Source organism: Microplitis mediator, chromosome 6, assembly GCF_029852145.1.
Source record: "Microplitis mediator isolate UGA2020A chromosome 6, iyMicMedi2.1, whole genome shotgun sequence".
Lineage (NCBI taxonomy): Eukaryota > Metazoa > Arthropoda > Insecta > Hymenoptera > Braconidae > Microplitis > Microplitis mediator.
The window spans coordinates 14,969,814-14,997,714 of record NC_079974.1 but is presented as its reverse complement, the minus strand read 5'-3'; the positions used below and the strand labels follow the sequence as shown (position 1 = coordinate 14,997,714).

The window sequence follows — 27,901 nt, the reverse complement described above, 5'->3', positions numbered from 1 at the left end:
GCGGGTTTCATCGACGATCAGCTGTGGACAAGCTGGAGTTGAAGAAGAAGAGAAGCTCAGTGGCGCCGCGCAACCCGTCGGCACCGATTCTTCTTATTTACGGGTTTAAATTTATTTATACAATAATAATAACCCTCGGTGCCGACTGGGTGGCTAAAAGCCCCCATAAACGGTCTTTTAATAACAACAGTTGCAATAATTATGATAACGGCATCAGTATTGGCATTAGTACCAATAACATAAACTCACACTGGCTACCAAAGTAGTAGCAGTCATCGCCGTGGTAGTGGTAGTTGTTAAAAAGTGACGAGGAGTCTATGAGTTTACGTATTAAAAAGGTCATATGCATTTAGTGAGTGTACGATGAAACCGAGGAGACTAGTCTCGAGCAAACAGTCTCGTATCACACAACAGTCATCTAGTTCTTCAGTGTCAGCATCATCAAATACTGAAGACGAAAACGAAGACGCAGCGACGTTAAAAGAGCGTCGCTTACGCGTCACTTGTTATATATAATCATATATTAAATAAATTTCTTTATCAGCGAGTCATTTTTGACTCACTTTTCTGTGTCACACATCAGTACCCAGATAAAAATTAATATTAAAAATAATTAATCTGTAAGCTAATAAGTTAAGTCAGTAAGTAAGTAAGTAAATAATTTTTAAAAAATTGAGTAATAATAATAATAATAACAATAATAGTAATAAATAAATAATTACGAAGATGATGGGTGGATAGTGTTCACTGCCTGGGAGCGTATGCTGCGCATACCCAAACAACCCACGTGAAAAATAAAATGGCACCCCATGAGAGTACTTGTAATGTTTTGCTACTGGTGTTGTTGTTGTGTACGAGCTGTATGCTGCATTGCGCAGCACGCTCGTACGATGATACCAGACGTTCAGCTTCTGGGGATGACGGCGATGGATCTGTGATGGAAGTACTGCCAATGCACGGACCCAGTGCAGATAATCATGATTTGCCGCAGGATCTGGGTAAGCCGTATCCTGGGAAAAGCTTTGGACCCATGGGACCCATCGATCGCACCTTTCTCGACGACTCACTGCGTAACCTTGAGAGCGGCGATGACGGCGGTGTTGATGGGAGAGATGCTGCTGCTGCTGATGGGAACGGTGCTAATGGCAATACCAATTCAAACGGCGTTATTGGACACAAAAAGAGAACAGAGTACAAAGTATTTAGCGTTGAATTTCATCGAGTTGAAACGCCATTCATCATAGGCATCTGGATATTTTTCGCCAGTCTTGCTAAGATTGGTAAGTTTACACTCACTGCGAGATCCGTGTGTTGTATTATTACTGTATGTTACACACAAGTTTATATACTATTATTATATTATATTTTACAATTATAACTGTAATAATAACTCATCGTTCACAAGACTCAAGGGGGCTGAAGCACTTGAAGTTTAATCGAGCTCGTGATGGCTGTTATTAGTTGCGATAGATATAGTTACGAAACAAGATTAAGTCTATAGCCCACTACTGAATTAACCGTAAAGCATTTTATTATCTCTTGGTTTTACTTTTTTTATACTTTATTTGAGGCTTCACAACCCGTTGTTGATAACATATATATAAATATAATATATAATAGCTTAGAAGGTAGAAGAGAGACCAGGACTAATAAAACCGCACCCTGGATCTTGTGGCGTGTAAAAGGTCAAGACCTGGTTGTTGGTTTGATTCTCCCTCTGTATTAGTCTGTAGCCTTGACTGGCGCGCACGAATTATTGCATATTCATGAAAACAATGTGCCAGCGATGCTTTATCAGTTCTCAAGTACATTCTTATATAATGTATAATGTCTTACTGCTTATTCCATTAATTTTTTTTGTTCTTTGTTTGTAAATAGGTTTTCACATGGCGCCCAAATTCAGCAAAATGTTTCCCGAGTCCTGTCTACTTATCGTCGTGGGAGTTGTCATTGGAGTCCTGCTGTTTCATGCTAGCACTGTACATGTATCACCACTTACACCAGATACATTCTTCCTTTACATGCTTCCACCTATTATACTTGATGCTGGTTATTTTATGCCCAACCGATTGTTCTTTGACCATTTGGGAACTATTCTGCTGTTTGCTGTCATTGGAACAATATTCAACACTTTGTCGATAGGTAAAAAAATTTTAATATATAATATATTTATTACTATAATAAAGTAATATCGATCTGTCATGAGCATAAATTTATTTTATTTTAAATATTACCGTTGAGTTTATATAGCTGACATGTCGCAGCGGTATTTTACAACTGACGCTAGAAGATTGAATATAAAAATAAACTTAAAACTCTTGTATCCCGTGTTCGTCTTTTCCGGATTTTTATCCTCTATGCAGAGAATCATCCTCCGTAATATCGTTGTTAGAAAATGCATAGCTATTTTTATATACATTTTTTTTCTGTTACCACATTACATATTTATTTTTATTTTTACTTTTTTATACTAAATATATATGTGGGCTGTTTGTGTTTTCATCGCATCAACGAGACACAAGATTGAATCCGAACTCAATATATTTTTTTTATTGTTGATGGTTTTATTTATTTTTAAAAATGTTTTTTATTATTGATACTAAAAATAATGGAAAAGATTTTCATTATTTTTTTTTTATATAACACCCGACATTGAGGGTAGAAATAGCATTTATGATCATCTCTATTTTTGGACATTTAATATATATATTTTAATTCATGAACAAGCGTTAAAAAAATTACATTGTAATAGTGTGATAAAAGTATCTGCGAACACATTTAAAAAATTAATCATGTCATTGCGTATTTTAGAAATTATTTTATTGCACAACTCAATTGCGAAGCAATGAAATGTGTTCTGCTAACGCTTACTCGGCCCCACCTGATTCACTCACGTAAAAATAATATTTACAGTTATTAAAATATGCTCAATTAGAAGAAAATTCGTACCTTTTTGAAAGATAATTTATCAATGAATAAAAGAAACTCAATTTTAAATCACTTTTTTAAAAAACAATGATTGAAAAAAAAAAATTGTGATGTCCTTCAGTACCCTGATTAAAAAAATGATTCAATACAATTCACTTTTAATACTATATAGATATACATTCATCATGGAGTAAATCATTTTCTTTAATCAGGGTATGTACGGATGTTAGTAAACTCAATAACTTAAAAAATACACAACCGATTGATGTATTTTATTTTTTATTACACTTGAATGCTCAAATAGAAGAACGCTTTTGAAAATCACTACCCAAATCCTTTTGGTTTAATTATAATTATTATTATTTTTTTTTTGCGTATAAAAGCGTCATATATTAATTACTTTTTGAATGAGCAAGTGAGTTGTGCACGTTTAGATTTCCCAACTTTTTTAAAGTTTATAATTGTGCAAAACTGGCCAAAAACGGGGCTTATACCCTATATTATTTTACTTTACAGCTGTACTGAACTTTCATAAATATTGATCGTGCTTCATAACCATCATGTTCATAATTTATTTACTTCCTTAGTTAATTCAAAGCCAAGAAATCTTAGTTATTAAAATCCAAACAACAAGCATTACATGTCATAATACTTTTTTATTTAAACATAAATTTAAAGAGCTGAAAACTCAGCGTAGTCTTCTGTGTCGTGTCAAAGAAATTTTAAAAATAAAATAATTGCTGACATGTTAAATTATGCATTATAATTTTTTAATTTTCAATTATTTTTTCTCTTTTTTCAAATCTAGGCGCAACACTTTGGGTTTTAGGAAAGAGTGGTCTTTTTGGTTTCACAACACCGCTTCTCGATATGTTTCTTTTTTCTGCACTAATAAGCGCAGTTGATCCAGTGGCTGTACTTGCAGTTTTTGAAGAAATTCATGTCAATGAAATTCTTTATATTGTTGTTTTTGGAGAAAGTTTATTAAATGATGCCGTCACAGTTGTAAGTATACATTACAAAAAATATTATACACTTAAAAATTATCGGTAAATTGTACTGAATATCCCGAGTCGAAATCTAAGGCATACTTTGAACCTAAATGAGCATTGAAAACCTACATTAGATTTTCTAGGACATAATAATTGTAAAAGCTTGAAATGAACCAACTTAGACTTACAAAGGTATGAATTAGACCTGCAAAGACATATATCGTGAAACGAACGAACTCAGAATTTTTTAAATCGACTCTCTGTTGGTCCCAGGCTACTTCTAGGTCCTAATCCATTCCTAGGTGTCATTAATCTACTGATAAAATTACTGGATCACTTGCAGCAATTCTTTATTAGCCTTAGAATTTTTTAAATCAACCTTTTGTTAGTCCCAGGCTGCTAGTAAGACCCAATCCACCTTTGGGTGTCATTAGCCCACTGGAGAGATGACTGGATCACTGCATCAATTCTCCAGTAGTCCGCGATTTTTACAATTTTACCTTTTTACTGCAGCGTAATAATTTTTTGACTACTCAATTTCCTGTTTCAAATTTGGTTGACAGTATAGTAAAAATTCTTACAGTTTTCGTCTTCATTTTCTCCATGTAATTATAATAAATAATAGTAATAATAATTATTATTATTATTATTTTATTATAATTATAATCATCTTGTTATCCTGTGCATCACCTCAACATATACCTATTCCAAGACATCGAATGATAATAGTACCCGATTATATTCCTCAAGCGAGTTATTAATGTGACCTACTTACTGAATAACCAATTCACAATTTACAAATCACCTATTCAGATCATATATGTGCATCTGACATAGACAGACATCAAAGACATACCGAATTGTAAACTTTGTATCATCAACATATATTCACATCATTAAAATTAATGCTGTTATGATTATTATTCCAGGTGCTGTATCACATGTTCGAGACATACAGCGAAATGGGTCCATCAAGAATAACATACATGGATATACTATCAGGTCTGGGATCGTTTCTTGTTGTTGCCATTGGAGGAACAATAATAGGTGTAATATGGGGCTTAGCTACTGGCTTCGTAACACGTTTTACCAATCAAGTGCGCGTGATTGAACCCATCTTTATATTTGTCATGGCCTATCTGGCTTACCTCAATGCCGAGATATTTCACATGTCGGGAATTCTCGCGTGAGTATATACCAGTAACTTATCAACACTTCAATACACGTTGACACTGCATGCACATAAAAGTTTAAATATAAATACACACACACACACACACTCAGCAATGAGGATTCGAGGGTTATAGGCCATCGATCGTATATAATAAGTAACTGGATAAAAATTCAATCAATGATATAATGTCCATGTTTTTTCGAGTCAGAATATTGAGACTACATGAGCCTGCAGGCTGATTTTTAATTGTTTTTATAAATAAATAAATGAAAATAATAAATTGAGTCTACATTCCAATTCTTTGCTGTTTTAAAAAATAAAAAATTCATTCATTATTATAATTTCGAAGTCTTTTTCGATAAGCTAAAACAAAATTTTTTTTTTGCAGAATTTATTATTCCATAAATAATTGTAATTTAACAAATTTCATTGTAGGATATTTTCTTAAAAGTTTCAACTTTGAAGATACAGTCGACTACCCGTCACAAGCCTGCCCGTTATATGCCTCTTCCACTCAATCGGCAGGTACTGAGTCCAAACACCCCCTGCTTAACCACTTTTTTGAGTTTTGCACCAGACATCCCGTTATAAGCCTCCGTTAAAATTGTCTAAATTATAAACTAACAATAGAAACAAAATATAAAAATTAATGATGAAAATTTACTATCGATGTTTCGCGGATAATAATTTAATCAATATTAAGTAAAATATAATTTATTGTTGATAATTGTAATCATTAATTACAATTAAAGCTTCTGTTACAATTTAAAAGTTTTATTGAGCATTATGTTGATCAATAAAATCATTATTATTATTACTGTAATTAATACCGTTGTCATTATAATTTTTTCCATTAAAATTATTATTAGTGTAAAAAGATAAGTATTCAGTTGAGCGCTATAAGCACTAGAAAAATCGGGATACTGACGTATGTAACAAACCGTAAATATGACGTTTAAAATCATATAAAATGAAACAGGCTTATAACGAGTAGTCGAGAAGAAAACTAAACGCACGGTTGTGGGAGATTTAAATTCCAAGAAAAATTTCCCCTACGTCCCCTAGACCAGGCTTATGACGAGTAGTCGACTGAATACAAAAAAAAAGTCGAAAATCAATTTTTTAATAACTTTAAACTAGAATACCCCTTTAATTTATGGTCATATCAAAAGCTACGGAGAAAACTGTTTACTTTTAAAAACAACAAAGAATTGGAATGTAGGCTCAATTAATTATTTTCACTTATTGAAATTAAAACTTGTCCTATAGGCTTATGTAGTCTCAATATTCTGCTTCGGGTTTATTATTTTTATTAATTTTTTCAGCATTACTTTTTGCGGCATAACTATGAAAAATTATGTCGAAGCAAATATTTCTCACAAATCTCACACGACTGTCAAGTACACGATGAAGATGCTGTCAAGTAGCTCTGAGACAATTATATTTATGTTTCTGGGTGTTGCGACAGTAAATAATAGGCATGATTGGAATACGTGGTTTGTCGTTATGACTATTGTACTGTGTTCAGTCTATCGGATTGTCGGTGAGTCGTGAATAAACACACTCTTGCATATATAATTATGTTTACTCAATGTGTGTGAAACAGTTTGGAGTTGAACATAAAATAATAGACATTATTTAGAAATTTATTGATTCGCGGGTGACCGCATTTTGCTTTGTTTTTTTTTTAACATTTTATTTTTTGTTACTTTTCATAGGTGTAATGGTACTCACGGCAGTGGCTAATCGATTTCGCCTGCATAAACTGGACAAGGTAGAAAAGTTCGTGATGTCGTACGGAGGTTTGCGTGGGGCCGTGGCATTCGCCTTGGTACTTCTCATCGACCCGAAACACGTGCCTCTGCAACCGATGTTCGTAACAACCACTATCGCTGTCATTTATTTCACCGTTTTCATTCAGGTTAATGGATATATATTTAAACTTTTAAAACAATCTGATACAGTAATTTGAATAAATTCTGTACGATATTGGTCAGCGAGCTATATAACATTAAGTGGCTATTGTTGTATCGATTTAATTGACGATAATTGAAAGGTTATTGATATTGGGATTTGTTTTGTTTTTATTTTCAAGGGTATAACAATTAAGCCATTGGTAAAAATATTGAATGTAAAAAGAGCTGAGAGGCGGAAACCGACCATGAATGAAAGAATACACGAGAGGGTATGGTCATTTAATTAAACGTTTACATTTAGCTAATTGTTACATAAAATATAATTAATCAATTAATTTAAATTAATTCTATATTTAGATTATGGATCATATAATGGCAGGTGTCGAGGACATTCTGGGGAAACATGGAAATTATCATTTGAGAGACAAGTAGGTCATTCGATATTTAGTTTATTTTATTTACTATTTTACAGTCTTGTTATTTTATTATTTATTTTAATTGTCAGATTCAAAAGATTCGATAATAAATTTATACGTCCGTATGTGGTGAGAAATCATTGCGGTGCTGAGCCAAAAATATTGGAAACTTATTCGAAGCTAGCGATGAAAGACGCTATGGATTATATAAGAAGAAACGCATCGACGATTGGAAATATAAGCGGTACCGAGAGTATGTCTGCAATATTCCGGAATTACAGCAATCCAGGACACTTTAACTCAAGGTGGGCAGTCCAGAAGAAATTGAAAATAAGTCAACACCGTGTCACACCGTTATTAGCTAAGGGAAGTACATGTTCCAGTAATTTTCCTTTTGTTCATTCAAGTCCAAGTTGCAGTCAACTCGAGGCCGGGTGGAACATTGACCTGCAGGAGCTCGAGTATTATCCGTCGAAGAAAGACTTGACAGATGCTAAAATCCATCATCTACTCGCTGAAGAACTCTGCAAGCCGTACAAAAGGGTAAGCTTGTCGAGTCGGGTAAATTTTAGTTTTTTTATCAGTCTTCTTTATTATTATTTTAACTCTTACTAAGCTTAATTCTACACGGAGAAATTATTCTTGTTTGAAATGCTGGGGTGTCATAGTAAAGCCGGACCATGTTGACCACCTGACGAAAATAGAAATAAATACATAGGAAAATTACTCTGACCACAGTAAAATTTACAATGATTACAGTAATTTGTGATGTAATCATTGTCAATTTTAGTATAGTCATAGTAATTTTTGCATGTATTTATTTAAATTTCTGTCAGGTGGCCAACATGGTCCAGCTCTACTATGACACCATAGAATCTCAGTGGATTGCCGAAAAAATATTTTACATAAAAAATGTGAGGTCTTTTGGTCCTGAGATTCGTCCCGTCGCCCTGTGAATTTGCTCTGATTTAAAAAGTGAATTTGATTTGGATTTGAATTTGAACTTGACTCAGTTGGCCGGACATCGGAGTACCCGAGGCCTACTAAAATATATACCTTAAAAAACTGACACCATAACATTTCAGACGATAATAATTTCTCCGTGTACTCTTGCTCTTATTACTCTGACTAATATCCAACTATATATGTCGTTTTCTTTTGGTTATTATCTGTGTCGTTGGTATGTTATGTGTGAGGTAATTTCGTCATTTATATTGAACACATTCGGCTAGACTTACGTGTTTCAGCATCGCCGACTAAGCTACAGTCGTCATGCAGTTAATGACCGTGATTTATCAACACAAGTCAATTATAAAATGCACATGAACATTCGTCGGATGATGGGTGAGCACAAACACCGACACAAACGCAGTAAAAAAATAATCAAGGTAAGCTTGTTCCATAGGATCCCTCATTAAATATTTTATTTCCATTATCAACATTACTGTTATTATTTTATATTTATTTATGTACATCTTCTTAGCTGCTAAATCTTCTGATTTATTAATAACACATGGAACAAAGATGTTCGTTATCGACCAACACATAATAATTTTATCTATTAAACCTTGTCACCGTAGTTTACATCCTCCTAGCATCTTAACTATCAACTTTAGTAATTCATTAAACGTCTTTTATAAGCCATTAAATTTAATATTATTATTAAAAAAAAAAAACAACTCGAAAATAGTTAAGATAACGACAAATTTTGTTTCATGCTTCGTAAATATTCTTGGTGCGATTATTTTTTATAATTTATTGGCGTTTATACAGGAGGGTAGTAAGCAAAATCACGTGAGTTTTCCTGAGCTTCAACAGCAAAATGGCTCTACGAAGCTTTTTTCTCCAGGTATTTATGCGACATATATATAAAAAAAAGTGATGATAGCTATTAATCATCACTTTTATATCCCTTGGCTCTTTTTACGTTTCTTTATTTTTTTTTCCTCTTATTTTTATTATTTTCTTTTTGTTTTTTTCTTTTTAATCTAATTATTACAGATTATATAGATAGTGATTTGTACAAAATGGAAGACGAAGAAGAAGTTAAACCAACGCGAGATCCTGACTGGGATTCAGCGATTACTTTTACAGCTCGTACTTCAGGTAATAACAACAACAATAACCAATACACAGTCAGATAATAAAAAATTTTTATTAGTTGTACACACGTACTAAATATCAAACGAGCTTCTGGTAAATGATATTGGATTCTGTGTAGATTCTAATCAATACGGCGAGGGTTCACGATGTGATAATGCTCACAGTGATGACGATACTGATGACGATGACAACACAGAATGTGGAATGATGCGGCGACATCGTGGGGAATCTGAAGGTCTATTATTATTTATTTAATTACTTATTTATTTATTTATTTATTTATCACATGCATTGACCCTAAATTTGTTTGTTACTATAATTTTAGGCGAGTCATTTAGAGTAACAACTCCAACCGCTACGGAAACAATGTTGCCATGGAAACGCGAGGATGATTATGATTCAGCGAGGCCAGTCCAGCAAAATGAATTTCCTGCTTGGTGCTCAAATAAAGAATATCTAGCATACAGTTCACCATCAGCGACATTTTTAGGAGGTATTGAACAACCAAAAGTACAATCTGTGATTGGTCTTTTTCGTAAAGACAGCGCTGGGAGTCCAGATATTGCGGGTTACCGGGATCTAGACGAGAGCGATGAATTTGCGGGCGTGGGTTTTACAAATGGAACATTTTCACCGAGAACTACTGGTAATAATGTATAGAAATTTTATATTTCTTTATTATTATTATTATTATTATTATTATTATTATTATTATTATTATTATTATTATTATTATTATTATTATTATTATTATTATTATTATTATTATTATTATTATTATTATTATTATTATTATTATTATTATTATTATTATTATTATTATTATTATTATTATTATTATTATTATTATTATTATTATTATTATTATTATTATTATTATTATTATTATTATTATTATTATTATTATTATTATTATTATTATTATTATTATTATTATTATTATTATTATTATTATTATTATTATTATTATTATTATTATTATTATTATTATTATTATTATTATTATTATTATTATTATTATTATTATTATTATTATTATTATTATTATTATTATTATTATTATTATTATTATTATTATTATTATTATTATTATTATTATTATTATTATTATTATTATTATTATTATTATTATTATTATTATTATTATTATTATTATTATTATTATTATTATTATTATTATTATTATTATTATTATTATTATTATTATTATTATTATTATTATTATTATTATTATTATTATTATTATTATTATTATTATTATTATTATTATTATTATTATTATTATTATTATTATTATTATTATTATTATTATTATTATTATTATTATTATTATTATTATTATTATTATTATTATTATTATTATTATTATTATTATTATTATTATTATTATTATTATTATTATATTATTATTATTATTATTATTATTATTATTATTATTATTATTATTATTATTATTATTATTATTATTATTATTATTATTATTATTATTATTATTATTATTATTATTATTATTATTATTATTATTATTATTATTATTATTATTATTATTATTATTATTATTATTATTATTATTATTATTATTATTATTATTATTATTATTATTATTATTATTATTATTATTATTATTATTATTATTATTATTATTATTATTATTATTATTATTATTATTATTATTATTATTATTATTATTATTATATTATTATTATTATTATTATTATTATTATTATTATTATTATTATTATTATTATTATTATTATTATTATTATTATTATTATTATTATTATTAATTATTATTTATTATTATTATTATTATTATTATTATTATTATTATTATTATTATTATTATTATTATTATTATTATTATTATTATTATTATTATTATTATTATTATTATTATTATTATTATTATTATTATTATTATTATTATTATTATTATTAATTATTATTATTATTATTATTATTATTATTATTATTATTATTATTATTATTAATTATTATTATTATTATTATTATTATTATTATTATTATTATTATTATTATTATTATTATTATTATTATTATTATTATTATTATTATTATATTATTATTATTATTATTATTATTATTATTATTATTATTATTATTATTATTATTATTATTATTATTATTATTATTATTATTATTATTATTATTATTATTATTATTATTATTATTATTATTATTATTATTATTATTATTATTATTATTATTATTATTATTATTATTATTATTATTATTATTATTATTATTATTATTATTATTATTATTATTATTATTATTATTATTATTATTATTATTATTATTATTATTATTATTATTATTATTATTATTATTATTATTATTATTATTATTATTATTATTATTATTATTATTATTATTATTATTATTATTATTATTATTATTATTATTATTATTATTATTATTATTATTATTATTATTATTATTATTATTATTATTATTATTATTATTATTATTATTATTATTATTATTATTATTATTATTATTATTATTATTATTATTATTATTATTATTATTATTATTATTATTATTATTATTATTATTATTATTATTATTATTATTATTATTATTATTATTATTATTATTATTATTATTATTATTATTATTATTATTATTATTATTATTATTATTTACGTTTATTTTCTCTAGAAGATAAACGATAAAGTTTGAATTATAGTAATAAAGTAGATCAATGGCTTAAATAGAGAGAAAAAATAAATAAAAAAAAGAAAAGTTGAGAAAAAAAAATATTTCCTTGGCCTTGTAGATAAATCGAGTAAAGTAAAACGACGAGGATCAATGATGGAACTTAATTCCGCGGAGTCAATACACAAAGAAAAAGTAAATAACAATGGATCGCATTCGTTGCCAGAGTACTGGAACTCACAAAGGTTACGTTTACAACAATCGCAAACAACTTTTCCATGTTCAACGGGAAATGCTCCGAGTTTATCGACAGCACTTATATCCTCGTCGACAGAATCCTCCGAGGATTATGAGGAAGATTGACCATGGATAGAAACGACGTCTTCCTGTGAGGAACGTCCACGCCGAGAAAGTGACCTTTGTTCGGTTCTGTCGGGTTTATTCCGCCGGCCGAGTGCTCCTGTCTAAATAAAATAAAATTAATAAAATAAATAACAACAAACATGAAAAACAGACAAAACAAAACCACAGATGAATATTTTTTCACATTAAGGACTCGCGGGAGCTTTTAAAATATTGCTGGCAAAAAAAGTAAATAAAAAAAAGAGGAAAATAAATAATAAAAAAAAAACGGAAGTAAAATAAATAAAAATAATGTGACTCGATGCTGAAAACGTTTAATGAGAATTTACTTAATTTAATGAACGCCGTAATTACGTGGTTTTTAAAGTAAAAACAAATAAATAATAATATAAAACGCGAATAATTTTATTTTGCATTGAGAATTGTATAAAGAATTAATTAATAAAAGGAATTTTATTTAATTAAATTTAATTATAATGACGAAGGGAAAGATATAATGTTTCAAGTTTTAACAAAAGTCTTTCAGTTTATATAAGAAAATAAAAAAAAAACGAAAAAGAAGAAATATTTAAAAAAAAAAGACGCCGTGGACCGCTTTGACATGGGTGCCTTCTATACAAACGCGCTGTTTGATTAATGAAGTTCACTAATAAGACAATGATTTGAAGGCAACGACTGTAATTAAATGATAATACTCGAGAAAATAATAGCCGGTAATGAGGAACAAGAAGACGAAAGGAAAAAAAATTTTGAGAGCATAAGAATGAAAAATACCGAAGGCCATATCATAAAATGATAACAAAATGAAAAAAAAAAATGGTGTAACATTTAGTAGACACTCGGATCAATAAATAAGGCTTCGGTTTGAATTTTCTAATACCTCTCACATCGCTAGGATAACGTCCGCTATATTTTTAGTCAATTTTAGGATTAATTAATTGCACCACTCAGTGGTACGAAAAAAAAATCTAAATGAAATAAAAACAGTACAACTTTGCTAATTTCCCTTTAGTAAATTTGTAGTAAATTTTAAAGATATGTTTAAACCAAAAAATTGGTAATTAATTTTAAAAATGAATTGTGTAATAATAATTATGTTTATTATTTATTATTGACGACGGTGTCTTGTGTGGGAAGGTCGTGTGTGTGTGTTGAGTCCGGTGATGTTCACTCAATCACGCAATGATTGAGTGAACGTTCATTAAATTGTAGATGAACGTTCATTAAATTGTAGATAATATAAATAAGTAAATTAAAACAAATAGTTAAATTTAGAAATACACTAAATCTTTACGCTGTTAATTTGTTAAATAAATGTTTTATTTCATATCTGTTATCAAACTTTTTTTTTGTTAATACATCCTGCATCTTAATTATTTGTCAGTGCAGTACAATCTGGTTATAAGTTATTGTTAGGGGCTGTAGGAAAAAAATTTCGGGAAATGGCTTTCCCCTACTAGTATCTTTCACTCGACGCTCGGTTTTCTGCATATTCGTGGGTCGTGTTTGTGTTTGTGCTCGCAGTCCTTTTATAAGTTAGTTGAAAGATGAGTCTTTTTATGTTTAAAATTAATATTTTAACAACGATTACAATTAAACTTATGGGAAAAACTTATGGTCAATATGAATTATGTTGAACAAAATGATGAATATCTTGATAATTTAAATGACTCTTATGCCAATTTAAATGATGAAGAAAATTTTAATTCAAACGATTCTAATTTTTATTTTTGACTGATTCTTTCGAATTATTAAATTAAATTATTAAAATAATTACAGCAGATTAATACTTACACGGAAAAAAAGTAACTTTAAAATTTAGTGTTTGAAATTATAAACCGGAACCTGGTTGTTAATGTAGCGAATTTTAACATTTCAAACAACAAATTTTATAGTACGTGTCATAAATTTTTAATGTTTAGGTTACAATTTTTAAAGTTCAAATTTCAATTTGTCCAGCATAGACAATAAATTTTAATATTTATCCTATAATTATTTACGTTTTAATTATAAATTAAAGAATTACTATTCAGAATGATAACATTTACTGATTACTTAATCATTATATTATTACTTGTCGTTTCTCAATTTACACAGTTCACTTTTTTCCGTGCAGTCGGAATTGATCTATAAATTTTTCATCTTTTTTGTCTTTTAATATGTAGTCGTTTTTATTTAATTATCATATTTTATATTGTTAAAACCATAAAATATATTTAAACTGTGTCTACAAATATTTGTATTTATTTAATTATACTAAATGACATATACTCCCAAATTTATCATTTAATTTTAAATATTAATCGATAAATAATTTAATTAAAAAGAATCGCAGTACATGTCAGAGTAAAAATATCATTTTACTTAATTAACTTATAAAAAGACTGCAGAAATCTCCTTCGTGACAACCGAAAAATTTCCTACGTGGAACTAGAGTGGGGGCACCATTTCGAGAGGAGCGAAAAAAAATAGAAGGGAAGTAACTTATAGCCGAGTAACTTATAACCAGGTTGTACTGTAAAATAATTTTTTTATAATAGTAAAATAATTTTTTTATAATAGTTAAGGTAGTTGAAGTGATTTCGAATTTATTTATACAATAATATTGTAATAACATTAATTGAAATACTTTTTTCATAAGAAAATTTATTTTAATTTAAATAATAAAAAGCTTTGTTTTAAAACTGTACCACATGTAATAAAAATACAAATTTTTTTGCCTAATATTTTATACAACTTCAACTTCCTGAAAGTAATTGAAATAAGTATAATAAATATTACATAAGTTCATTGATATTATAGCAATAAAAATGATGCTGATGTATGAATGTATCATCAGTGTGATAAAATAAAATTAACTATTTACTCATACATTGCTATGATGATGCTTTATACTTTTAGATTGTTCATCAAGTTGAATCATTATTATTAAATAAGTTGTTACTACTCCACTCAGCTAATTGATTTCGAATCCCCACCATAATAATTTATATTTATAAGTTTAAATATAACAATAAATAAATATTACAGGCATTCTCAGACAGTGCCCCCTCCCCAATTTTTAAAAATATTCAATGACCTTGAACTGTCATAATTAAAATTTTATCAATTAGGAGTTCAAAGAAATTTTAATAAAATCTTCATGTCAATTTTATAATCCGAATTTTCAAATTTTGTAGGCTATAAAATTTATTTACCAAATTTGGTTCAACTTCTAATGGATAACAAGCCGAGTGAAAAAAAATTCGTTTCAAAATGATTCCAAAAAAGTTCGATATGTGGAACTTCTAAACTTGAGACAGATTAAAACCTCAAGTGGAACTTTTATGGAACTTTTTTTAACTTTGATGATAAAAGAAAAAGTTTATCTCGAACTTTAGATGTGTGAATTGTAAGTAAAAAAAAATTGATTTGAAAACCTATTTCTTAAAACGTATTTTTACTAAATTTTACCCTCGTTCCGAAAAAGTTCTCATTAGAAACCAATAACCCCATAAGAATAAAAAAACGTTCATAAAAACTTCCAAATTAGAGGTTTTTTTTAACTTTTTCGGAACCAGGGTAAAATGTAGTAAAAATACGTTTTAAAAACATTCCTTTTTTGATTCAAAATTCACTGAATTAAAGTCATAGACAAACTTTTTTTTTTATACTATCAAAATTCCAAAAGTTCAAAAAAAGTTTCACTCGAAGTTCTAATCTGTCAAGTTTAAAAGTTTCACATGTCGAGCTTTTTTGGAATCATTTTGAAACGAAATTTTGTTTACACGAAAACTGAGTAATTTTTTTAAAAATCCATACCTCAGTGAAATTGTAACTACGTCGTTTTTTTTTTAAATTAATAAATAAAATTTTTATACGGTTGCGACAATTGAAAGTCATTGAATATTTTTAAAAAATGGGGAGGGGGGCACTGTCTGAATACCCATAAAAACTTATTATATTCAGTTAGTAAATTATATACTACCTTATACAATAATTCGTGATTCATATTCAATGAGTCGTATAATTTTATTTCAATTGGCTCGCGTAGTTGATGCAGTGAAATACTTTTTAACTAAAAAATAAAAAGTAATTATAACTTTTATTACATTATAAATGGGAGTTATTAAAAATTAATTTTTATTATATCAACCATTTCTTTGGAACCATCCGGTCGTTTAGAAACCCAAAGCTCGTGCATAATTTTCGCCTTACTATTACCCTTTAAATATTAACTATTAATTTTATAAATAAAAAATAATTATATAGTGTTTAATTACAATAATAATTACCTCGTGGCATATAGAGTCACAAATATTTACAGTACAAAGTAATTGGAATAATCTCATTAAAAGCCAGCCAATGTTTGTCAAAGTAGACGATGTTTCCCTCCAATTTCTGTAATTTTTTTTACTGAAAAAAACTAACACTAAATAAATATTAACGATCAATTGCGAAAGTTGCATTAAAAATGCGAGAGTAAGTGGTAATGATAATAATTTATTTAGCATTTTTATAGAATCCCTTAAATCGAGATCAAGTTGATTTAAATCTTTCAACCGTTTATCTGTTTCACGAGGATTTAATCTGGAATAATAAATATTCATAATTCAGTATGTAATTAAATTTATTTTCATATCTTCTACTTCGAAATCACGAATTTTAATACCGTTTTGTTAGTCGAAATAAATTAAATTGTGTAACATCTGCACGGAAATTTAATTTCTACTCTGTTTTAGTGAAAGAAAATATCGTTTTTCTGACACGATATTGAAAAATAAATGAAATTAAGACACACATGTGTCAATCATTTTTTAAACAATGGTAATAATTAAAAATTCCTCTGACAGGGGAGATGAAAAATAGTATGAACATCTAGGATGCCACCCTCGCTTGCAGCCCGGTAGGCGATCGAACACGTTCTTTCCCTAGGGCAGAAAACGTATAATTACTACCGATTAAATTAGTTTTTGACTACATTTCTACCCTGTCAGAATCGATTTTGATTAATGTAAGCTTCAGAATAATCATATGTCATTCCAATTGAAAGTTGAATCTCTCTATCCACTGTTGGTCTTAAATTGTTTTATTTCGACTGACTCCAAACATTTAAACTCCAAATTTCAATGCAGATAGTTATGAAAGAAAAATATTGTGTGCCACGGGATAATAGTATATTACACACCGAGGATGGCATACGCGCGGATTGAGACGTCTCACCTTTTTCCGTGGGGTGTATACTATTTTTTCACCATACCTGCGACAAAAGTTTAAATTCCTATCTTGTTTATAAGAAAGAAAATCGTTCTTTTCTTTTATGAGAAAACAAATGATAAAAATTAGCGCATGCACCATTCTTCACACAAACAGAAGCAAAAATTTAAACTTTCAGGTGCAGGTCTGGTAAAAAATCGCATACACACCACGGAGGAAGACGAGACGTCCCAATCCGCGAGTTTGCCACCCTCACCTTTGGCTCGGGCATACACGAGGGTTGAAATGACCTATTTTCTTTCCAACGTGTGTAATATCCTAATTTTACCAGATCTGCACCTGAAAGTTTAAATTTTTGCCTCTGTTTGCATTTATTTTCTCCTAAAAGAAAGAACGACTTTATCTTCTCTAAACACGACGGAAATTTAAATTTTCGTAGCAAGTATAGTGAAAACACTATTTCAAACTCGGTGTGATGGCCGCGCTAGCCTTTGCTCACGCATCCAAACCCTCGCCTGAAATTCTGTTTCATCTCTTGCCACACAATATACTATAAAAATCCACCTAATAATTTAAATACTTTACTTTATTTTATTTATTTCCGCTGAAATATTATTCTTATCTGCATATACTTCAGGTAGACAACTAATGCTTTTATTTATAAAGTAAAATTGTCTTCTAATAATTTTTAAAGAATACACGTAAATCATCATGAAATTTAACGTTACGATTCGTGGATAATTAAAAGTTATCCAAAGAAATAAATCGAAATCTTCGACTTCCAGGTAACAAATCACATGATCAAATCCTACCACAGTTATAAAAAACGTATTTAAAGCTATCAAAACAATATACATCTGTCGTAATATATCATTATATATATTTGCAATTTCAATTCCCATAGTGACTGAAGTACGCTTAATTATTTTGAAAAAAAACTTCCAAATACACTTAATTTCATTGTAATATAATATTGAATACAACCAAATAATTATTATTTCAATACACTCCAATCCAAGACCCATACAGTCAGCAATAACAGCAAGAGGTGTTTCAAGTGAACGTATAAATGATAAACGCGATACAGTAATGCGTATATATGTTATAGAGTATCCTATTATTAATAATGCGGTATAAATTGTTGCGGTTTTAGATCTTTTAATTATTTCATATTTATCAATAGTATAGGGTAAGAAACCGAGAACTTTGAAATAACGAAATAAGAATATTAAAATTTTATTATTATTGTTGTCAGGCATATTTTTTTTTTTTTTTTATGTTATAAGTTTATATTTTTATGCACAGTCTACATACACTTTAATTTACGTATTCACTTAACTTTAATGCCTCTGTATTTTATGATAATTTTTATTAGTTACGTGACGACGTCGATATTGTAGATTAAAAATAGCAAAAAATATATAGGAATATTAATGCTCAATTACTTAAAGTGTATTACAGTAATTTATTACATAAGAATAAAAAAATTCAATAATAAAAATAGAATTTTTCCATTAATTATAATTTAATCGATTTAGGTCACTTTAATAATTTAATTATTTAATTAGTTTTAATAAAATGCATTTGTAGATAAATTTAATATGTTTGAATTATTGAGCAGACAGTTGGAATTTAAAAGAAAATTTTTTTGTTTTAAAAATACTAAACTAATGTGATTGAATTAAAGTGATGATAGGACGTTCCCTAAATGATTAATAATTTATTAGATATATTTTTACTTGGTCGTTTTTAAAAATTAAACAGTACGATCAGTTGATTATTTTTAAAATTGCAAATGTGAGTTACGGTGATAATGCAAATGCTAGGAAATAATTGTTATATTTTGTTATTTTTGAACTTTATGTAAATGCACGGTATGAAACCTTCCGGTAGGAATTATAATCAACCCGTCTGATAATAGATTGTAAAATCTTATATTTGTTTTTCAACGAAATTAAAGTGCTCTTTTTTAAATTATCCGATTCTGTAATTAACTAAATTGACATACGTATACGTACTGTTATTTATATAGACATGTATTACTTTAAATTTGATTAGTAGTTTGATTAACCCTTCAGTACTCCCATGTTTTTTAGTGTCTCGCTTGCACTACAGCGACCCCATATAATTTGAATACCCGGGAAAAAATTATCAGACCTGATCAGACATGAACAGGCATGAGTCTTCAGGCCTGATCAGACATGAAAAATGACCATGCCTGACCAGGCCTGATCAGGCATGTTCAGGTCTGATCAGGTATGTTCATGTCTGTTCATGCCCATCCGGGTAAAAAAATTATATATAAAAAATGGCCCTATATAATTATATATAATTATGTATAACTATTTTTTTATTATTTTTTATTTTTACTTGTATCACATCGCATGCATCGCACTGCTCAAGTGTGTTTTACAAGACTTCCTTTTTTCGACTCTGGAAAGCTGGGAGTTCCCTATTGTCAATATTCGTCCCTTTTATTTTTTTTTGCGGCTGTGGCCCGACTTGTGCTAATGACTGTACTGCATCATTACGGTGATGCCCTGCTACCTCCCTTGTGCAATGGAGGTGCAGTGGCTAGGAAAACCACAGAGAAAACCTAGCCAGTACAGTTTCGGTTTGGGTGAAGCTCCAGTGGTCGATAAAATTCCCACTTTACCGATCACTGGATCTTCATCCCGCGCCTAACGATCAGAGACCTTCGTTCGAGCCCAACGCGTGGCTAAGCGGTCACCCAGCCAAATAGTAACCATGCTCGATGCTACTTAACTTCGGTGATCGTCCGAGCCACACGCGTGCCGAACGGCTGCCTCAGCCGCTTCCTATAATTATGTATAACTATATTCAATTATACATGTATATAATTATTGCTATAAAAATAAATAAAATGAAAAATTCGGGCGTGTGCAGGATTTGAACCGTGGACCTTGCGCTACAAAGTGTAACTCGCAACCCACTGACCTAAGAGATTAAGTTGAAACGTAAGTTTCGTATGAACTTCAAGTAATAAAAATCTTATACGTGATAGATTCTTGGTCAACAAAATTTTAGATCTATGAGCAGACATGAACAGCCATGAACAGACATGAACATATATGACCAGGCATGAACAGGCATGGACAGGTATGAACAGGCATGATCAGACCTGACTGTATTTAACGCTTCAGACATGAACAGGCATGATCAGGCCTGAGTGTATTCAACGTTTCAGACATGAACAAACATGAACAGGCATGGACAGGTATGATCATGTCTAATTTCAGGCCTAATCATACATGAACAGGCATGATCAGGTCTAATTTCAGGCCTGATCATACATGAACAGGCATGGTCAGGTCTGATCATTTTTTCCCGGGTAGTGTCCTATGAGCAAAATGCTAATAATGCTGACGGGTTAATATGTAAATTAAGTAGAACAATTATTAATTGATATAAGAAAATCGGGAATGCTGTAATAAATTCTTTATTGTAGAGCTGAATTTTTGGGTGATGACCTTATATTTAAATTTTACGCGCGACTACGAATTAACAGAATTTGAGAACTTGAAAAAGTCACAAATTGGTACCGTCACTTATTATCCGAAGACAAAATATCCGAAGACATTTTATCCGATAGACAAAATATCCCCGGACTAAATACTCGATAGATAAAATAATTACGGGCATTTTATATTTTATATAAATATACATTAATTTATACTTACCATAAGTTAATAACTGAATATATTTTTTATAGTATTGAACATTGACATTTAGCTAAAATTTTGAATTTTAGTTAGTTAAAGTTCATATATCTTTTTAAATATTGATTTTAGAGATTTGACTGATAGGAACTTTTTTGTAGAAGACTAAATTTCCTACAAAAAATGTCATGTACTTTTTTTCCCAAAAGTCAACCGTTTACAAGTTAACAACAAAAAACCACTAATTTCGTAGGAAATTAGACTTTCAAGGCTTCCACGAGGGCTGTAGTTGAAGGTACTGCTAAGCACATACAAGCTTTTTCAAAGCATACAATTCTCTTCCAAGAAAACTTTGAAGCGATAAGATACGTGAATATGGGACTGAGTTTTATTCGATAAAAAGAAAAGAATCAAAATTTACATGCTTTTAGCATGAGAAAACTTCAACGACGTTGTTCCAGTTCTTAAAATTGTTATTAAGAGCTCAAAATTTCACTGAATTTTTATTTTTACATGTAGAACAAGATTTTTGATGGGGAACGAAAAAAAAAAATTCCGTTTCAAACGGAGCACCCTAATCAACACATATGCTTGAAATCGTACTGTGCCCTTCTTTCACAGATTTTGGGTGGGTATTATTTTGAAAATAGGTCAACACATGTTTGGAATGGTACAGTACCCGTTTATCGAAAACCATTAATTATTTTTTCACTTAAAATATATTTTTCTGAATCAGATTTATCGACAGGATATTTTGTCACGGATTTTTTGTCTCTTGAATATTTAGCCCGGGGATATTTTGTCTATCGGATAAAATGTCTCCGGATATTTTATCCGCGGATTACAAGTCGTGCTACCCACAAATTGATAAAGTGACGAAGCGTCGTTTAAAATATTAATGTTTTGATTAATTAATCAACTGTCCATATACCCATGATAAACTTATTTAGATTTTTACATATTCTGGATATGATTAAAATAAATATTCATATAAAAATATTAATAGCAAGGTTACAGTACCAGTATTTATTATGATCCACAAATTAGCAGACAATTAACAATTTCTGGATTTATTTTTTTCAACAATTGAATTAAACAAAAAAAAAAAAAACTAAAATATGCACATGTGGAAAATTTAATAAACTAAAGGTGCAATTTTCTGAAATATTTTTTTTTTTTTTTTTAATTATCGTTTTTAATAAAAATAAAAAAATTATTAGACGTCGACTAATTTCAGTATCATTATTTAGATTGCATCCTTATTAATTGTTTTTATTCCTTGAGCGGTAAATTTAAATATTTGAAAAATAAATTATTAGAAATTGGAGAAAACTAATAATCGTACCCTGGCGGTTTTGAATCACCCTGAAAACACCCTGGAAATACGGCGGAATCACGGTGGATCCACGGCGAGCTCGGAAACATTATTACTTGTAAATTTGTTAGGCCGGTAAGCCACACCTTCACTGAAATATTATAATTTTTTGTCCGACGATATTTTTGGAACGAATGAACCGATTTGAAAGTTCTTGGTGGCAATCGAAAGGACTCAACAAGACTTAAAACTGAGTACATTTTGAGGTAAATCGGGCAAGTGGTTTATAAGTTATACGCAAAAAACCAAAAACAAAAAAAATTTTTAATTTTTATTCTTCGTATAACTTTTAAACTACATGACCGATCTACCCCAAAATCTAATCATGTCTAAGTTTTGGTGAGCCCTTTCGATTGCCACCAAGTACGTTCAAATCGGTTGATTCGTTCCAAAGATATCGTCGGACAAAAAAAATATCACGCACACACATACACACGGACGTCCATCCGGGAATAGTCAGAATAGCTTCCTAGGACCTCAAAACGTCGACATCTAATGGAAATTCGATTTTCGAAAATCGAACCGAAACCAATAACTTCCCTTTTTTTGAAAATTTGCAATTTTCTTAGCGGGAAGTTAAAAAATCGGAATCAAGAATCGATTCTTCATCTTAAGTTTCCATCCCTAGTTGATACAGAGGGCAGGTATACGACCTAGCCATAAGCGACCCTACCAAAAATAAAACCCTACCCAATTGAAGTCAGCCGCATCATACCTACCTAGAAAATTCCCGCTCCAATAAAATATTCTACCAATTTAAAAATCTACCATGATATAATCACTACCAGAAAAAAAACACTACCAAGTTGCATTTATGAATAAACTCTACCGTTTGAAATCCCTATCATCAACTTTAGAATGTATATTTTACAGACACTAAATTTATTTTTAATTAATTGGGAATCATTTGGGAAGATTTAGGAATATGACTTTATTATTTAGGACTAATTAATTAATGAATAATTAGCAATTGGGATTTTAAAACCAAAACAATTCATAACTTTCTTCCCAAATAGTTTCCTATTAACTAACGAAAAAATCGTGTTAATTATATTTTCTAACATGCGCACTAAACGCTCAAACAATATTAAATAATTACCCTTTAATTAATTAGTGCTGAATTATAAAATTATATTCTTAAAGCTTCCTAAATGATTTCCAATTAATTAAAAATAAATTTATTGTCTGTAAATATACGTTTTAAAGTTGATGCTAGAAATTTTCAAACGGTAGAGTTTATTCATAAATGCAACTTGGTAAAGTTTTTTTCTGGTAGTGATTATATCGTGGTAGATTTTTTCATTCGTAGAGATTTTGAGATGGTAGAATATTTTATTGGAGCGGGAATGTTCTGACCGCCCCTCACTTTAGCAAAAATTTTAACTTCGAATACAGTGACACGCAGCAGCGCCATCTTGGCGCGAAATTTCAAAATTGAAATTTAATAGTTTTATCAAAATTTATTCGTGTCAATAATTATATTATAGTTAATAAATGAATCAATATACAATTTTATGAGTGTGAATGTAACTGAAAATTAGCAATTTTAAAAGTTTCTAATAATAATAATAATAAATTAATAAAATCTGACTGGAATAAAAGTTTGAAAATCCGTATTTAGATAATTGACACATCAGTGCGTGCATTTTTTTCAATTCCAGTATTTTAATCAATTAATCTATTTATTTTTAATTTTTAATTTATCTCGTGTCTACTGCACTCACACTCATAAAATTTACTTGAGTACTTGCTTTTTTTTGTCCGTCAAGTGTAAAAAAATTTCAGTGTCATGACCATGGAGGATAGTCTCTATTTTCCATGCCCTGATATCCAGAGTTTCTGATCAGAAAGTTGGTGTATCTGAGTTACGACCAACTTGACGACAAGCTGTCGACAACTTTTAGCTTGTGTAACTGTTGACTACAAGTGGCTACAAGTTACTCAGAAGCTTGGCGACAATCTACTGCCGCAACCTGTCACCAAGTTTCTGAGCAACTTGTAGACAAGTTGTCGGCAACAGTTACACGAGCTGAAAGGGTTATGACATGCATCATAAATTTGAATTTCTAGGATGCGTGAACTGGCAATCGACAAAGTAGAAATTATTAATACTGAGTGGTTAGCAGTGTTTCTGATAGATGGAGACACATTGGAATTTTCTTTTTAATGACTGTCAAACGGTAAGCACTATTCACATTTGCTTTGCAATAATTTCTCTAACGGACATCGTATGCGTCAGTATACTAATGCGTTTATATTTGTTGACATAAAATACTCGTGATTTATTAAAAATAAAAAAAAAATAAAAATTACATGGTGTTCAGAAATAATATGTAATCTTTTTTAATGGCAGATAAAGTATGTAAATTCATAGTATTTCATTCGTATTATGTCCTTTAATGTTCATTTTTTGCTCAATATTAGTGTACGTTTTATAAAAATGGCGTCATAATAAAAATTTTATTCTGTTTAGGAAAACTCAATCGAAAATATTAATTTGACTGCTACAGAAGAAGAAATACAAAAATTAAAAGTTCTTCAACAGACATACATAGAATTAGAGAGGTTACTTTGTCTTCTTGATATTTTAAAAACTGATTTAGACAAAATAGCGGGTAATTTATCAATTTTACATTGTAAGTACTTCTATTCATTATATATAATTATAATATAAAATGTCCGCTTATTTGTTAATCGAATTAATTGTTTTTTTATAGGATCGATAATTATCTTTTTGAAATTAGTAATAACAAAACAAAAATATAAAAAATGGATAATCGAAAAAGTCTTGGCCATGTGTTAGCTGACAATGCGACTGCCAGTCCTCTTCGTCGTCGTTCAGGTTTCGTTGTAAAACAAAGTTCAATTGAGATAGAGACTAATGATGATACAGCTGAACGACAAGCGCTACGCTCTGAATCTAGTGTTCAAGCTTTTCCATCTTCAACAAATCGACGTTCTATACGTCTTGGTGCGGTATCAAATATGTCAGCCCCGCAGATAACTGAAGGAATGGCTGAATGTATAAAACTAAGTGCACAGAATAAAATTAATATTAAAAATGCTTTCAGCTTAAATATGATCGACTATATGACATATATGGTTAGAAATAAAAGTGAAGGTATACCAAACTTACATATGGCTGGAACAACTCTTGATGTTAGTGCTAAAATTTATGCATTGAGAGTAGATTCTTTACATCAAGACACTTTAAAAATGATTGGTAATTTGGATACCAAAGACAGGAAAGATAATGATGATGATGATTCAAATGCTGATCGCACAATGTCAGGCGGTGGTGAAACTAATGACGAAAATGGCAAACTGAAGAAAAAGAAAAAAAAGAAGAAAGGAACCCAAAAAATTCTTACAACGATTGAAGCACTTCAAGGAAAAGTTGATGTTGTAGACTACACTCCAATAATGTTTGGAGAAGGCGACTGTCAGACCACCAATATGTTGTATCAAGCATCTTTACCTCAGCATTGTGATCTAGGTCTTGGTCTTAATCCATACAATGATGTAATTATTGATAATGATGTTGATAAACTTGGTGCTGATAATGATGAATCACGATTACCATGGCCTCCAGTAAAAGCAGATTTTAATTTAGATATCAACAGTATGTTTTCGCAATTTGAAATTCTCCATTGGTCAATTGAAGAAGAAGATCAAGCAGTACATATGCCTTCTCAAGAATCCTTCTCTCAAGATGATGATAATCTTGTTTTTGATCCTGATGCTAGTATACCACTTGATGATGATACTCAAAATTTCAACGATGTTAATTATTTCGCAGCTGATGAAAATGATAATGAAAATGAAAATGAAATCGGATGTCATGCTACTAATCGAGCACCTTGTGTAGTTGCTGACTTACAAAATATGATTGAGAGAATGCCAGTGAATAAAAAACTTGAGTATTCATACTTCAGTGATGCTGTAGATATTCGCTGGATCGGGCCTACACACTGGAAGATCAATCAACTAACAAATAATACGACTAAGAATAAACTTGAAGCTTGTCAACAAAATCCAAAAAGAAAGAAAAAAGATCCAACTATACAATGTGATGATGGGTTTATTGAAATAGCTAACAAAGAATGTACTCAAGTTAAAAAAAATTTAGCCAATTTAAAAAGTTCAACATTGAGTCGTTGTTGGTCTATAAAAAAATTACTTAATCCAAAAGAAATTCATGACGAAGACAATAAATCATTGTGTAAATATTATTTACGATCTAATCAAACTATATTTTTAAAAGAAAAATCAAATAATGATATGTTGGTTTTGTCTGATGATAATGAGGAATACAATTATGATAATGGTAATGATACCGAAAATTATTGTCCAAACGTTCAAAATGATGATGGAGCTGATACAGTATTTAATGATTGTGCTTTTGATGATGAATCTCGGGCAATTGGTTTCACAGGCAATAATTTGATTGAAGCTCCAAAATTAACGCAGAAAATTTATATACCTTTCTCACAAAGAGCCAAGAAATTAGATGTTCGTTATTTAAAAAAATGTATTTGGGAAAAATTAACGAATAAAGATGAAATTGATAAAGAAAATGCTCAAAATATTGAATCTTCGACAGCAATAAAAGGAGAAAAACAATTTAGTGAAATTTATACAAAACTTCCAAATATGCTTTCTAAAAATGACGCTGAAGAATTGAGTTTTCCTATAGCGTTTGTATCTCTACTTCATCTTGCTAATGAAAAAAATTTACATATTACTTCTGGAGAAAATTACAGCGATATTATTATTCAACAATATATTAATTAAAATAACTATCATACTCTTTTGTATAAACATAATTTTATATAATTTTATATTTCAATAACTCCCTCATAACTAAAACAATTTTTTAAATATTGTAATCTCATTTAAATATGTAGTTATTTATATAAATAAATAATCATAATTCTGTAAAGCTAATAAAGTATCAACAATTTTTTTAATTAATGTATTTATATATGTAATTTTTTTTTTTTGCTCTCAAGTAGCCCACTTGACTTTGTGACATCTATAAGATATCAGTTTTTAGGTTGTTTTTAAACGTGTCGA

General features: G+C 29.0%; 3 protein-coding genes across 10 annotated transcripts; 2 read left to right on the top strand and 1 right to left on the bottom strand.

Annotated features, from left to right (window-relative positions):
* Positions 1 to 15: 15 nt before the first annotated feature.
* Positions 16 to 13,761, top strand: LOC130669407 (probable Na(+)/H(+) antiporter nhx-9). Of its 8 annotated transcripts, none has more exons than XM_057472303.1 (16): positions 17 to 620; positions 727 to 1,280; positions 1,879 to 2,142; positions 3,737 to 3,933; positions 4,850 to 5,106; positions 6,420 to 6,637; positions 6,813 to 7,015; positions 7,190 to 7,279; positions 7,368 to 7,438; positions 7,516 to 7,969; positions 8,659 to 8,814; positions 9,200 to 9,275; positions 9,428 to 9,532; positions 9,648 to 9,764; positions 9,855 to 10,175; positions 12,333 to 13,761. In XM_057472303.1, exons 2-16 carry the CDS (start codon positions 800 to 802, stop codon positions 12,572 to 12,574), a joined length of 3,252 nt encoding a protein of 1,083 aa, XP_057328286.1. In that variant the 5' UTR covers positions 17 to 620; positions 727 to 799; the 3' UTR covers positions 12,575 to 13,761. The 8 variants fall into 8 exon arrangements, with proteins under 8 accessions (XP_057328287.1, XP_057328286.1, XP_057328285.1 ...); XM_057472302.1 differs by having other exon boundaries at positions 17 to 645; XM_057472301.1 differs by having other exon boundaries at positions 17 to 649.
* A 1,490-nt stretch (positions 13,762 to 15,251) lies between these two features.
* LOC130669409 (uncharacterized) lies at positions 15,252 to 18,981 on the bottom strand. Its single transcript, XM_057472309.1, has 5 exons — positions 18,356 to 18,981; positions 16,849 to 17,143; positions 16,710 to 16,778; positions 16,542 to 16,631; positions 15,252 to 15,530 (listed from the first exon to the last, which is right to left on the bottom strand). The coding sequence occupies exons 1-5, from the start codon at positions 18,793 to 18,795 to the stop codon at positions 15,441 to 15,443; spliced, it is 984 nt and encodes a 327-aa protein (XP_057328292.1). The 5' UTR covers positions 18,796 to 18,981; the 3' UTR covers positions 15,252 to 15,440.
* A 6,045-nt stretch (positions 18,982 to 25,026) lies between these two features.
* Positions 25,027 to 27,776, top strand: LOC130669748 (condensin complex subunit 2-like). The gene is made up of 3 exons (XM_057472794.1): positions 25,027 to 25,183; positions 25,299 to 25,461; positions 25,543 to 27,776. The coding sequence occupies exon 3, from the start codon at positions 25,595 to 25,597 to the stop codon at positions 27,617 to 27,619; it is 2,025 nt and encodes a 674-aa protein (XP_057328777.1). The 5' UTR covers positions 25,027 to 25,183; positions 25,299 to 25,461; positions 25,543 to 25,594; the 3' UTR covers positions 27,620 to 27,776.
* Positions 27,777 to 27,901: the final 125 nt, after the last annotated feature.

Coding starts and splice junctions, on each gene's coding strand:
- LOC130669407 (XM_057472303.1), top strand. CDS start 800: ATGGCACCCCATGAGAGTACTTGTAATGTTTTGCTACTGGTGTTGTTG. Junction 7,280..7,367: donor ATGAAAGAATACACGAGAGG/GTATGGTCATTT, acceptor TTCTATATTTAG/ATTATGGATCATATAATGGC. Junction 7,439..7,515: donor AATTATCATTTGAGAGACAA/GTAGGTCATTCG, acceptor TTTAATTGTCAG/ATTCAAAAGATTCGATAATA.
- LOC130669409 (XM_057472309.1), bottom strand. CDS start 18,795: ATGGGTCTTGGATTGGAGTGTATTGAAATAATAATTATTTGGTTGTAT. Junction 16,779..16,848: donor GTGACTCTATATGCCACGAG/GTAATTATTATT, acceptor TAATATTTAAAG/GGTAATAGTAAGGCGAAAAT. Junction 15,531..16,541: donor ATCACGAATTATTGTATAAG/GTAGTATATAAT, acceptor GAAATCAATTAG/CTGAGTGGAGTAGTAACAAC.
- LOC130669748 (XM_057472794.1), top strand. CDS start 25,595: ATGGATAATCGAAAAAGTCTTGGCCATGTGTTAGCTGACAATGCGACT.